General features: G+C 37.4%; 1 protein-coding gene across 1 annotated transcript in view; it reads right to left on the bottom strand.

The window, feature by feature from the left end:
• Positions 1-15051, bottom strand: part of LMBRD1 (LMBR1 domain containing 1) — an 83869-nt gene that overhangs the window by 61371 nt on the left and 7447 nt on the right. Inside the window, exons 3-5 of the mRNA XM_030007474.2 lie at positions 12249-12309; positions 1247-1344; positions 316-383 (exon numbers count right to left, since the gene is read on the bottom strand). Of these exons, the coding sequence (XP_029863334.2) occupies positions 316-383; positions 1247-1344; positions 12249-12309 (227 nt within the window). The remainder of the gene's footprint in view (positions 1-315; positions 384-1246; positions 1345-12248; positions 12310-15051) is intronic.

The following is a 15051-nucleotide window of genomic DNA, read 5'->3' as shown; positions in this document are numbered from 1 at the left end:
TTGTACACAGAGATATCAATACAGCTGTAAATATCATAGCCATCATGTCCTCAATGGACATTTACGCTGCACAAACAGGCAGAACTTGGAAGCACAAGTACCTCCACAATTAAGAAAAGTTTCAGCTTCCAGTTAAACTCTTACTTTTCAGGTACCTAATTCTCAGGATATTTAAGTGCTATTAGAGATTAAGCTAAATATTCTTTATACAGATAGAGTGCACTGTAATCTACCATTTTAATCTTGCACAGAACAAAATTCTCTTTGGGGTTCTATTTAGTATATCCCCTGTTAATGTTCAGTACAAATACTTACCCAATTAAGAGAAGAACTGCACAAATTGTGATGAATCCCAAAGTATATTTGAGTGCAGTTTTAACCTGCTGTATATTAAAGAGAAAGTTAACAAATTAACATAAAATAAATCCAAAGGGATTTGTGCAACAAGTTATGGCAAAGCATACTTAGCATAACAAGTGTTCTACAAAGGGACCTCTACAGAAGAACATGAGTAGCTTTAGATACAAGTCAGAAGTACACATTCTTGAAGAGTTTCATAGCTTGAGAACTATGAACAATGACATTGAATTATGTTTCCATCATAAACTATGCACTTAAGCAGCTGTGGCCAGAAGCCAGGGTACATTCATTCAGTACAAATACATTCAAAGAAAATTCTTATTACCAATGCTTTATATTATGGCTATGATTAGATGTCTTTTTTCTCATGTTAAGGTTACAACTGAATAGAGGGGAAAACGATCATCATCAATGACTAAAAGATTCTTTAAGAACGGCATTTTCATTTGAGAAGTTAGTAGCTTCCTGGCATGCATTTGTTATATTCCCTGGAATGTCATGCATGTCAAACAATCTTCAGTGCATTACAGAAATAACCCAATGCTAGCTTCAGGTAAATTACCAGTGTCTACTTCAAGAAAAAATGCAAATGCTACAAGAAGGATGGTACTCCAATGTAGTGTCTATCTCAGAATCAGTATAATCTTCTTCTCTACTTTCAACCAGTTCATACATGTTTTTTATTCTAAGAAAATCTCATGTAAGAAGTTTTAACTTCCTGTATATGAAATCAGGCTCAAAGGAATTTGTAGGAAGCTTAAAGAATTCATGGCAATACAGATGTTAATTACTTATCTCACTAAAGTTTCATTTCATTCTTGCTTCCATTTTTGCCTGTATTCATTTGTCTTTTCACTGCTCTGTGCATTCGCTAGAGTGAACTTACTGAGCATGTGTTTCCATCATCTTCTTCCTTCTCCTCATAATAGAAATAGACAAACGGAATCCACAGAAAGACGCAGAACAGTATGATGGAGTACAAAGCTAGGAGAAAGAATTTAATTAAGTGAAGAGGCAAAGTTACATTGGCACTTCATTCACTGCATAGTAATCCAAAGGAAAGAATCAAGCATTAGTTTACTCTCATTTTACCTCTTATTAATTTCAAGCATTGAAAAGCTGATAAAATTTACTAGCCAGCATACGAACTATTACTATTTTGTGAACTCCAAAAAATTTACAGGATTAACCCTTTCAGACTAAGGATTTCAGATCCACCTTCAACTCAGCCAGGATACAAAGACTAAAAGTAATCATCTGCATGCAGGTGATATACAGGACTAGCACATGAGGGAAGAGGTAGCATGGAGGATAGTGAATGAAAGCAAGCTATGCCACCTAATAACAGAAGCTGTTCATAGAAAAAATATACAAAAATATAACAAATTTAAAGCTATTTTGATCACTGGACTCCATTCTCAGGGGATGTTCTACTATTAAAGTACATTATAGAGGGAAGGCATGGTTCTGTTACTGATGACATCAAATCACAAAATAGAACAAGCCGTAGCAATATAGTATCATTGCTTAACATGCCTTTTTTAAAGGAGGAACTAATTGGAGATTGCAACAGACATTATCTGAGTAGCCGCTAAATCGAAACAATCACACTGTCATATTACTTTGATGCACAGGTGATATTAAGAGACTTAAACCAGCTAGTTGAACCTAAGTGAAGGGTTAAATTAACACATACGTATTCACAAATACTTACTGGCAAGTTTGAAGACATTAAGAAAGCTAGTCAAAATCAATTGGGCTGATTAGCCAATGATATGAAGGGAGGAGACCAATTTCAGACCAAGAATTTAAAGTTTAAATCTTCAGCTCTCTATTATGAGAATTTACATACTTTTTCAGACATCATTATTTAGCAAAATCCTTCAACATTACAAAATATCTTATACTATGAACATTTCAGAAGTCTATTAGGAAACTAAAAACTATCAAGCAGTATGTTACAGTATTTGCACTCCACAGGAAAGGTAGCCTACAATAGTTAACAAAGCCCTCAATATTACAAATACCACACAACCAAGACTGCTTGTGCAAGCACAAAATCACCCCTTTGAGTGGGTAAGTAAAGATACCCAGGACCACACAAATCATGTGGTCTTTCGCTATTTTTAATCTTTGCCTCATTTTGCATAACTAATTAGTGCTTTCCCACCACTAACCAATATAATCATCCCTAACTTAAGTTTGTGGGCTCTTATCTTGGCTAGTGCACTCCTTAGAATATCCATGTGCTTCAAAGAAATCCGCCTCAGTACTGTTACTGAAGGTGGTACAGAAGCCAAATAAAGTATCAACACCTAGAACCTAAGCATGAATGAGAAATGATTTCTAAACAGAATTCATTCTTTGGAAAAATATTTCAAGACATTAGAGGTATCTACTGTTTAGAGTGCTGAGTTAGTATGGTAGTGCAACAAACAGAAGTAGTTCTTGGTTAGTTCATAAGCTTTCTCACATTTACCAAGAGCATAAAATTCAGGGCTCTAAGACACCTGAAAACTTCAAACTCTGAAATGTAGCGTTCTTCAACCTTCTACCACAGTACCCAAACTGCTTCAATATTGTGAATGCTTTCAAAAAATCAAGCCTCTATAAAGTAAAAATCTAGGTTTTTAGATTAGTCCAAAATCCACACTGCACTGTGCCAGTAAATTAGGCAAGTTATATGCATCATTAAACAAAGATCAGAATAATCAGCCCATAGAGGTCACTGCAAGCACAGAAAACATCCTCACTTCCAAGTTTTGCTGTATTAATAACTTCAGCATACCTTACTTATGAGGTACACTCATTTAGATAAGGGACTGATCCATGTTTCTACCAAGGGGATAAAGCAAGGGATACTCTAATTCAAGAGAATAGCTATGAACCGTGTGAAATAAGGCTACCATTAACCACTACACCAGTCGAATATTGGTACTACCTAAATGCTGTCGCTGCAGTAACTTAATTCAACTTTAAGAAAACAGCTCAGGCTTCTGAAACTAAACCTGGGGTTTTTTTTGTATTTAAGCCATTGGTGTTCAATTACTGAATACATAGCTAATCTGTATCTTAAATTTGTTTTACATAGTTTCTAAAAAGGAAAGGATTTATGGTTTTCTAATATGACAATAAAACATACTGTCTCCTGACACTTTCCTGTAATTCTTCATACTAACATCCAGTTTTCTAAGTTTTACTGATCTGTGACAGTATATTAGCAGAGGACTACTCTCAATGGCTACTGACAATCAGCTACACTAATTAACTGAATCTTTTTGCTAAATTGTCTTATTTAATTGGATTGAGACTGTTGAATAGATGTATAGTTTGTCCAGCCTTCACCAGGTTTTAAGAAAGCCAATCAGAGCACAAGCATCTGAACAGCATATAATAAGTAAGCAGAGTTTTCAACTCTGTCCAAGAAACACTACCAAAACTATTATTTTCACATGCTGCTATTAACATCACTGTATCCAACTTTTAAAGGACTGTCACAAGTGTTTGGCAACTAATTTGTCAAAAAGTTTTGGAAATCTATCTTATTATCTTTAAGTCATCTATTCAAAGCTTCCAGGCTAAGTGATGCCTCTCAACTCAAGTGGTGAATTAGCAAGCTTACACCATTTCAGTAAAGCTTAAGTCAGAGGCAATTCTATAAAACAAAACCTTTACAGAAGTTATAACAGTTCAATACCATGACCATGTGAATACCTAGAGGAGTTTGTGTGCCAAGTAAGTGGCTGAATTTAAGTATTTTTGCTGTGGAAGTCAGATCTGATATGTAAAGGCAATCAGAAAAATGACTATACTAGTTGCCCAAACCCATCATTTCAATAATACATTGCAATATGCAAAGAATTCGTGTAAAACCAGATCAAAGACACATCAAAACAAGGTATTTTCATTCAGGAAGAATTAAATTCTATTGAACTGGCATTGTTACCAACAGTTCTATTCCAATTTCTTTAAACTCATTCCCTTTTCCACATCCCAGGGCTTGCAGGACAACTATGTTTAGGATATTGTTTGCATTCTGGAGTATTTAAATCAAGTTTAGATGCAAGTCTAAGCAGCTCTAAGTAGAATATTGCATAAAGACCTTGACATCCTCCCTAGGTTTCATAACTTTGAAGTTATCAGCTATAAGGTTCTCTTCATTGTCAGGGTAAACAAAGCATATGACTATCCACATCGGCCTTACCAAAAGGTTAAATAACTGTACTTTCCATGAAGTCATAGTTAAGTCAAAACCCAAGTTCTTGCCAGTGGTCTCCAATCCTCAAGTTCTTGCCAGGCATTTATCAAATTAAGAAAAAAGTCTATACTGGTTTAACAATATGTCATGTCAGCAGGAAAACAACAGGGAAGAGTTTAGCTTAGATTTTTTTTACAACCCAACGTAGTAGAGTGTTGAATCCTCTGGAAAATGGAGTAAAGCAGGGCACAATGGAGGACTGAACCTTTTTCAAGATCCCACTAAGCCCTCTTATGTCAAGCCAACTCTTTAATAACTTGAAACTAAATATCACCCACCTCCTTTTGTATACTCTACCCTCAACTAACAAACCAAAATGTTTCAACTCACTGAAAGTTTACTTGGTAGCAACTGAGTTTTTTCAGAAGTTATCCAAGTAGCCAAAATCAAATCTGAAGGAAAGTAAAGTCAGTCAGGTGTTAGAAAATGCCACTCAGCTTCTTGAAGAGAGCAAGAGGTAGCTTCTGGTCTTTATTTTGAAAAGCCAAGACACATCTGACCAAAAGCATATTTATTCTCACATTAGCAATATAAGGTTAAAAAGTTAGTTTCAGATAATACTGCTAAACTAATTAAAACTTACCTAAGAGCTGATTAGCAAGCTACAGGAAATACCTGCCTAGCCAATCCCACACTACCTATAAAAGTGTGTCAAAGAGATTGATTCCCATGTTTTAGTCTCATTCCAGATCATATCAAATTAATGCCTCTCTCATAGAACTACATGAGCTCAAGCCCTACACCTTCTTAAGACTGTACTGGCTATTAAACTAGTGGGAGAATCCAATAAGGTAAAGTTCTACAAGCCTTTCCTAATAAAACATGCTTCCATTTCTGTAATTCAATACAAATTTGGAAAAAACATAACAATCTTGCAGAAATCAGTGCAGAATGCAAAAGAGGAGTCAGACCAATGGTTCATCAAGCCCAGTACTGTTCTCTCAAAGGTGGGAAAAGGAAGAGATACTTAGAGCAAGCATGCAAGCCTGGTCACTTGCTGCAGTTTCAGCCTTTAGGACTTCAGCAGACAGCCATCACTGGAGCATGCTGGCCTATTCCCTTCTCCTACTCAAAATGAGTCCATTTCAAGCAGGCAAATGACAGCAAAAAGGTAGCAGCGAGGCTGATGCTGTTGTACTGATAGGCAACTACAGTATACTTAGAGCAGTACTACGTGTAACTGGATATTGAAGATGCTCATCAGATCTTGCCCTGTCAGTTATTTCTGTGGAAAAGCTTTCAATTTTCACCCTCATCTAAGAAATATGATTAGGTCAGATTCTTCTTGACCACATGTGGCTTGGTCTTTAGCTAAACAAAATCCATCAAGTTGAAATTCAGCATGTGAAGTATACCACAGGAGTTGCTTCTAGCTTCAAGTCTCCTGTACCCCATGATCCTTTCTTGACTCTTAAGGCATGGGCAAAAGCCACACTACAGAACTAGATAGTGTTTCCAAGTTAAAGATTAAATACATGGGTTTTACCTGCAAGTTCAAGACCGCATAAGTGTACCTAGAATATTCACACATGACTACTTCTAACCATAAGCACCTGACAAGCAGACCATAAAAGCACATCAGCATTCCACACCAATAACAAAAGAAAAACCAGAATCTTATTTACTTGACCATAACACTTAGATGCCAAAATGCCTTCCTCAGTGAGCATTAAGAGGCAAGTCATATCTGATCCAAGGAGGGGTCCCACTTCCCCTTCTCCACCATCCACCTGTCATATTAAAACTCTTCTTTGCACCAGCTCCCATGTTTGCTAGACCTTGTGCTGGGTCACCTTAACTCACCACACTGTCAAAGAGCCACAAATCTAGCAATCTTGCAGCATGGGTGGCCAACAGCACCTTGGGCTGCATTAGGAAGAGTGTCACCAGATGAAAGAAAGTAATTATTGCCCTTGACTCAGTGTGGTCTCACCAACACTTCAGAACTGGAGTGCCATGTCCAGTTCTAGACTCCCCAGTACAAGAGACACACATACTGGAGAGCCCAGAAAACAAACAATGATTAAGGGCTTGAGCATCTGAGAGAGCTGGGACTGTTCACAGCCTGGAGAAAAGAAGGCTTTGGGAGGGATCTTACCCATGTGTATAAATACTTTTGTGGAACTGAAGACTGTGGCAGACTCTTGGTGTCCAGGGAAAGGATAAAAAGGGAAAGAGCAAAAGTGAAATATTTCCATTTAAACAAGAACTTTTATTCTACCTGCAGTCAGAAACTAGAACAGGCTACTCCAACACATAGAATCTCCATTCGTGGAGATATTCAGAACCCAGCTGGAGACTGGCCTAAGTGAGCTGCAGTGAATAGGGAGTTTATTGAACTAGGTTATCCCCAGAGTTCCCTTTTCAACCTCAGCACTTGAAGTCAAAGTGAATTTCTACCAATGCTGAAATTTGGGTTAGCATACCACAAGTATCCACTAAATGCCAACAATGGCTCAGGCACAGGGGGCAAAAAGCACGCTAGCATGCTGCTGGAAACAGGACCCCTTCTAGCACAAATAGTGCACTTCCATTTCAAGACAGCATCTAGCTTTAATACTTAAGTGATACCTCTCACTATTTAAGCTATTGACTATAAAAATTGAGCCAAGTTAACTCCAGGTGCAGCTAAAGTTTTGTTTCTGCCAACTCTGTTTTAGAAGTCAGCAAACCTGTAGAGCTATAACGGTTCTCCTTGGGGGTTCTTCACTGAAGACCTTGGGAAATCCCCAAGTACAGACCAATACCTTCAGGCAGTTTGCAAGCCTGCCAGGTAGTCACCTACACCTAAAATGAGGAACAATAAACTTCAGTTCCAGTTTTCTGTCCCACAACCACTATTTGAAGCCATTAAATGGTCACAATTCCTTCAAATTTATGCTTTACTAAAAGAACTGAAGTTCTCAGCCAATGCTGACTTGTAACAGATGTTTTGTATGAAAAACCTTAAGCTCTAATAGCTCTGTATCAACTCTGAGACAGGATCTGCATACACAACAAGATTCAGCATGAGACTCATTCTAGAATATTCCACCCATCACAAATGCTCTGCTGGCAGTTAAGTCCTTAAGTTCAACTTAAATGTGCTCTCTAGAAGTTACGGGCTTCCAATGAATTTCAAGAGAAGATTCAATATTACTACTTGAGGGTAACTTTATTTACATGTAGTAGCATAAACTCCAGCTTACACTTACTGTTGCAACAGCTCTGCTATTTGCTCTATTGAAAAACCTTGTTACCATAGTAATTTTATAGGTCTGTAACACGGGGGGGGGGGGGGGGGGGGGGAACCAAACAAACATAAAAGCAACTTTGCATTTGCTTTTCCCAAGTAAAATACTTCCAAGACAAACCTTTTTGTTCATCCATCAGGTGAAGTCTTAAAACTGCCTGGGAGAATTTTTTTAGTTAGAACTGAAAATTAAATTTATAGCTCACATAGTTAAAGTAGTAAAACATTGTTCTTCCTATTATACTACAAAGGAAACTTTATAAGATGTGACAAAGTTACTATCAACAATACAGGAAACTGATCATCTGGTTTTTGAATTTTATTTTTCAGAACTTATGAAAAAGGAAGAGCAGCACCTTTCATCAGCTCACACAAGTTAGTTACCCAAGGACAAGCATCTAATTGCCTGTTCTGCCCATTAAAAAGGCTGTTTATTCCCTGGAAAGCTAACCTTCAAACTCAAAGGTCTTGAAGCAGTAACCAGCCAGTCAACCAGGTGACAAAGATATTCCCTTCCCCCTAACTCCCTTGTGACATGACAGACTGTCTCAGCTTTCATTATTGCAATTCTATAGACTTTAGTTTTAAATCAGGGACTGCTCTTTGCTCTGGTTCAAAGGTACATCTTCTGTTTCAAAACATTTTTGTGGGTTGATTCAGAAGCTTGAAGGACTACCACTGGAAAAGTGCTTCACTGTATAGCCAGTACAACAATGGTTCCCGCCACAGAGTCTAAGCAATCTTCAGCAAGAATTCCTTGGTAAGGTTTGTTTTAAAGATGTTTCTCAGAATAATTCTGAGAAACAAGTCAAAATGACTCATTTTCTGCTGGTTTGCACCATATCAATACAAAGGCACCTTAACTATGATAAAGTTCTACCTGGTAGCAGTCTTCAAGTAAATTATAGCAATGGTCCCTTCAGTATGTTTTGACTTGGTTTTTTTCTCCTAGTAGTATGCAAGGGCAACTAGGAACAACACTAGGAACAATAAAGAACAGCAAAATGCAGTAGGTAGAAGGAACCAAAAGATCTTCAAGAACTGGGAAGATTTCAAGCAGAGCATCCAAGATAAATACAGTCCCTCAAATCCCTTTGAGAGACTACAGGAGGCTCAAGAAACTTATATGATGATTAGTCTCTTCCATCACACAAAACTTTTACTCTTCCAGATGCTATCATACACTGGTGCCTTGCATAACATCAATGCTACTAAGCTGCTTAAAGCAATGCTTTGTTATATACTCCCTCAATTCTCCTGCTGAGGAGACACAAGCTACTTCGGAAAACTTTAGATGAGTGTTTCTTCCCAAATACATTATTCTCACATCTAAAAGTTCCTTAAAACAATTTTTCATCAAGACTGCAAAACCAGACATCTTGTTTTCCCCAGTGAAAGGTAAGGTATACAGAACAGTAGTGAATTTCAAGTCACCAAAAGTCACTTGTTTGAAGCAGGACAGTTAAAGCAATTCACCACAGCAACTGTCAATACTATAACAGACTTTCAATTTATTTTCTGGTACATCACTGCTCAAAAACAACAAACAGTCACACTTATTAGGAGAGTGTTTCTAGTGTTTCTATAGATGTAACTCCACAGTATTTGTCAAGTACAGCCATGGAAGTCTTCTACAGTATTTAGCATGCCTTCTAAGGCCAGACACTAAAAACATGTAGCCACATTTGACTTGCACCTAATTTCTAGAAACCCAAGTCTTTGTGTCAATGACTCGGTATCAGACACTTGCAGTAAGCAGACAAAACTCCACGCAAAAATCATCCAAGTTACACCAATTGGATAAATTCTTACTCAAGAACTTTTATAACCTAGGAACCACCATACAATAACTATTGCTGACTTAAGAAAACACTTCTATTTAAGAAAAAAGAAATGGAAAAAAATCAGAAGTTTAGCACAGGCTTTAAAGCACACCCTAAGAGATCCCCATAGAATTTAGCAGACAGTCCTTGCCACACTATACTTGGGAGACACTTAACATATGCAGGTCAAGAGATCTCAGTATACCTCAGAGGAAGACCGGGATCTACTGATGGCATCCTTTCACCATTCACAAAACTTTACCAAAGGACACTGAACATCAAGCTGACTCCAACAGGTAGGGTTTACTTACTAGGGGAAGAAGAGCTACAGAACACAGTTCCAGGTTACTGTCAATTGTTTCAGCCGGATTCTCTGTGGTACAGAGGAAACTGCCTTTGGACAGTTGCCAACTATAACCCTTTCTGAAAAAGGTTTTCCTTCCAAACACAAGCTGACATGCTGTTTTAGAGCATCTGCCAACTGCTGATCATTCTTCAATCACTCAAGTACTGGCAGACACATTCTAATACAGTTGGTTTTATGAGAATTAACACACTAAGCCACTATGGCTTCAAAGCAATCAGTAGACTGGTTTCCTAAGTAAAGCTTTTAGGCTATTGAAGTCCCACTTCAAAATACAGTTATTTCAAGCTTCATTCTGAAAGTTACCTCATTTGTCATTCTACCAGTACAAAGCCATCCTACTTTTTTATCAGTCTAGCCAAGAAACCAGCTGGGTATGAGACACAGAACATTGCTCATGGGGACTAATGACTTTGTAAGGAGAAAAAAAAAAAAAAAAGCTTTTCTACATTGTGACAGCTTTCTCAGTAAATTGCAATACAGGTAGTAAAATAATCCTTAACATTCTAAAACATCAGTTAAACCACAGCTTCGAAATTCTTGCTACAATTAGAAGTGACTTGGATTGAAGGACTGACTTAAGTGTACCAATTATTCATACTATAAGTTGCCAATAGAGCTACAGCAGACAAGTAAGATTATATAGTTATCACTGCATTTTTCAGAAGAGATAAGAAAGTACTGGTATTCATGTCCTTAAGTACAAAAGGAGATTTCAGTTCTGCTCATGCAGAAAGAAGCATTAAGTTGTGGTTTTTATATAGGAATGATGGAGACTTCTAAAAAATAAGTTACCTATTATTGTTCAGTTCAATGTAGCTCTAGTTATAAAAATTTACATCAATTCCTCAAATTAAGATCACATAAGAAAAATACTTTTAAAACCATCTTCAAATCTCTACCACCATCTGGAGGATATGCTATGAAATGAAACATTAGTCCTACAGTATTTCAGGTAAACCTGTCCAAACAGGCCAAAAACAAAAGCAGTTTTTCAGGTTTAAGCTCAAATCTGTTCCAAAAATTAGTTCAGGATTTACCAGGAGACATCTTGCTTTAAAAATAGACTCAGTTAGCCCAAAACTTTTTATGAAAATACATCCAGTCTCACAAATCTATAAAGTGGTCCACAGAACAGTTTGAAGACCATTCCACATTAGGAGTTGTGAAATGCTTGGGCTGTTAAGCAAGAACTGAGTTAGCAACCTAACAAGAGTAGAAAGCAAATACAAAGCAATTCCACTATTCTATAGGGAAAAATCTCTGTGGAAGATAAACTATTATCTGAAAAGTTCCTTTTTGAAAACAGAAGTTTCTTACTACTTTTGGCTTTAGGCTTCACTCAGCATGAAACTGCACATTCTAGTTTCTGTCACTATCACTGGCAAGCAATAAGTGTTCTGTAACGTAAAAAAAAAGTCTACTATTTAGAACCAATTATTTCCTGATCTAAAAAAACATGTTCAAAAGAACCAATCCATAGTCTTCCAAGAGAAAAAACCTTCCAGTCTTGGGACACATGACCAAAAGCAGGCAACTACCTCTGAGTTTGTATCATTGACTGCAGCAGGCATTTCACTCAAACTCTGATAAGCATCACTCTTCTATAGCTACCTCTTGCACACATGCATTAGCCATAGAACTTTTCATAAGGACAACTATAACGGATCTAAAACTACACATAGGTTTAGGTTTGATGAACAGTTATTTATTAGATTTGATTTCAATTAATTTTTTGCTTCAGTTTTGTTTAGGCATACCACTCTTGATTCACCTCCTTTATGCTCCTTTACAGTAGCTCTTACTTTGAATATGATAGTTGCTGAATCTGAACACTTAAAACAAGTGTTACACTCACAGTTGCATGAACCTTATACACAGTAGGCAAGTTTCACACTGCTGCATGTGTTAAGTGCCATAAAAATTACAGCAAAACCAGGTGTTTCCATTAATGGATCTCTAAATAAACACACAGGGAACAGGTTAACAGTAGATTATATGGCAGAAGCCATTAGCCTTTTCATGGATTGGCCTTCAGTGTATTTGCATTTTTAGGGGCTCTTGAACATAAAAAAAACCTCACTGAAGGGCACTAAATGTAAGACTAATGTTTAAACAAAAATGGACAATCCAGTAGGACTCTTAAAAACTTCATACCTTCACTTAAAGGTCATATTAATTGAAAAAAATTTAGAAGTTAAAAATACTTACTGTAGTATCCATAAAGTACAGTATCTTCAATTTGTCTTGAAACATTAGCATCAGCCCAGTCCTAGTAATAAAAAATATAAGCACTTAACATCAAATGAAACAAAAGAACACTTCATTCAATAGCATTCTTATAGAACTGAAAAAACTGCTCATATCAAATGCCTAAAGAAAAGCATTAAGCACCCAGTTTGCCCCTTAAGTGTTGGAATTTAAGTTAGAGCTAATTTACCTAACAAAGACTATTAAGAAATGTGCTGCATTTCAGGGGACAGACACTACAGTAGTATCCCTGCTGCTTATACTCACTTTGGCTGTTAGCCTCAAAGCTCTTTTTTTCAGATTAAGAATCTTTAGTTACCATACATTATATTGTCAGTGCACAACTGAACTAAAATTATTAATGAATATCATTTTTAGCAGCTAACAACTTAATTTTGTTCTGTACTTAGTATTTAAGTGGCACTCCTAATACCTATTTTTATGAAAATGGTTTTTTTTTGTTTGACTACACAGGCAACTAAGCTGTACAAGTTGCCCAGCCCTGTAGTTGGATGCATTGGATTTAATTTTGTAATCAACACATTTACATCTGCTTTGCAACTCTTCAGAAAATATGCATGTGCAAAGCATTAATGGAGGGACCCAATCAAGTCAACTGAAGTCAATACCTCTCAATCAAAAAAGCTCTATTTTTTTTTTTATCAGCAAGGTTGACACTAGGAATTACTAAAGAGCAGCCCCAAAATCCCAGTTGAGGCTGCTATCCACGTTACTGAATTTCAGTCACAGAAATGGAACCACAAACTAGAGTTTGGGAACACCTTCTAGAAAGAAAAGTCAGATAATGAAAATAAAAATGTTTCTAGATGTAACTCAATAGAAAGGGCAGAGTCAAATTTGATAAGCAGAATTTGCTTTATCAGGACTTTGAATTGAGAAGAAAAATTAATTCTGTACAAATGGCCCTTTCTAAGGTATTACACATCTATTTTTCAAGCATCTAGGTCTAGCTATGACTAGTACATAAACACCCATATTCTTCTGAGAAACTCTACAGCACTTCACTTCCTATAGTTACTACTATATTTGGCAACACAAGAGAATCACTAATTAAAAAACACAAATACATAGAGAGATATAAAAAAATGCTACTTCTAAAAAATTACTGGCTGCAGAGTGCTAGCAAAGGTGCAGATGACTGGGCATACAGGAATAAGCATAGGACAGTTTCACAAAGGGAAGATTTTATAGACCAGAAAGAACATAGAGAAGTTTTGCCAGCTCTCAAGTGTGTTGTGCCAATTCCCAGAGTATCTTGATAACAGGGTCTCTTAATATCATCATAGAATGGTTTGGGTTGGAAGGGACCTTCAAAGATCATCTCGTTCCAACCCCCCCTGCCATGGGCAGGGACACCTTCCACTAGACCAGGTTGCTCAAAGCCCCATCCAACCTGGCCTTGAACACTGCCAGGGACGGGGCAGCCACAGCTTCTCTGGGCAACCTGTGCCAGTGCCTCACCACCCTCACCATAAGGAAATTTCTTTTTTATGTCCAACCTAAATCCACCCTCTTACAGTTTAAAACTGTTGCCCCTTGTCCTGTCGTTACAGGCCCTGATCAAAAGTGTTTCTCCATCTTTATTATAAGCCCTCTTTGTACATTGACAGGCTGCAATAAGGTCTCCCTGGAGCCTTCTCTCCTCCAGGCTGAAGAACCCCAACTCTCTCTGCCTTTCTTCATAGGAGAGGTGCTCCAGCCCTCTGACCGTTCTTGTAGCCCTGTTCTAACAGCTCTATGTCTTCCTTGCACTGTAGGCCACAGAGCTGGACACAGTACACAGTGCACACAATGCACACAGCATTTCTATCACAGAATAGCTATGACTAAAAATTATATATACACAGATGCAACGGTACATAAGAGTGGCAAATAGCTTTTTATTATGCTCAGTTGTAGCTTACACACTTTTATTAGTTATCCACCCAGTTTAAGCCATCACCTCCTTTTTCAGAAGTAGGATCCTTTACTTTTTAGTTTGACCACAACTTGAATTACATGAATATTCAAGTTAGCTTCAGAAAACAGTACCCTAAACCAGGTATTAGGAAAAAAGTTACAGGATTACTTAATACTATGCAGAGTAGCAGAGCTTAGACACTAACTGTATGCCAGTCTTGAGTTTCTGGCCTAAGCACTGAAGCTCTTTACATAATACCAAAGGGCAGAGTGTTTTCCTGAAGTTCCTATTCAAAAAGCCACATGCTGATCAAGATGCCATAATTCTTAATTGAAATTTGTAGAGTAATATATCTCTAATCTTACCACAGAACTGCAGGACACCCATCCATACATGTTAGGATTTAGATCCTACAACTCCAAACATAACAGCATTGATATCCCTTATTTGAACAAGAGCAAAAGTTGATCTTTTTCAGAACTGCGTTAAACAGTCTGGGGAACCGTTCAGAGGCTGGAAGTGAAAATACAGCTCTAGCTACATTGCTAACTGCACCCAGCCAGAAGGCTTAAGTCCAGTTCTTGCCCCCATCCCTTTTTTCTTCTCCTCAAGAAGTACTGGTTTAAGAAAGCTAAATATTTTGTTACATAATCTTTACCAGCCAAACTCAGGGATTGAATCCAGAGGTACAAGCCTGCCTGTACAGCTTAAACATATTCCAGAATCGTTCAAGTCTTGTGGGATCCAATTTACACGTAGTCAAGATCAAGAAAGTTTTCCAGAAGCAAAATTCTTCAAAAGCTAGCTATTTTGGAGCTAACATAACTGAATTGGTGAGAAAAG

Source organism: Aquila chrysaetos, chromosome 2, assembly GCF_900496995.4.
Source record: "Aquila chrysaetos chrysaetos chromosome 2, bAquChr1.4, whole genome shotgun sequence".
Classification (NCBI taxonomy): Eukaryota; Metazoa; Chordata; class Aves; order Accipitriformes; family Accipitridae; genus Aquila; species Aquila chrysaetos.
This window is presented reverse-complemented; position numbering and strand designations above follow the sequence as displayed.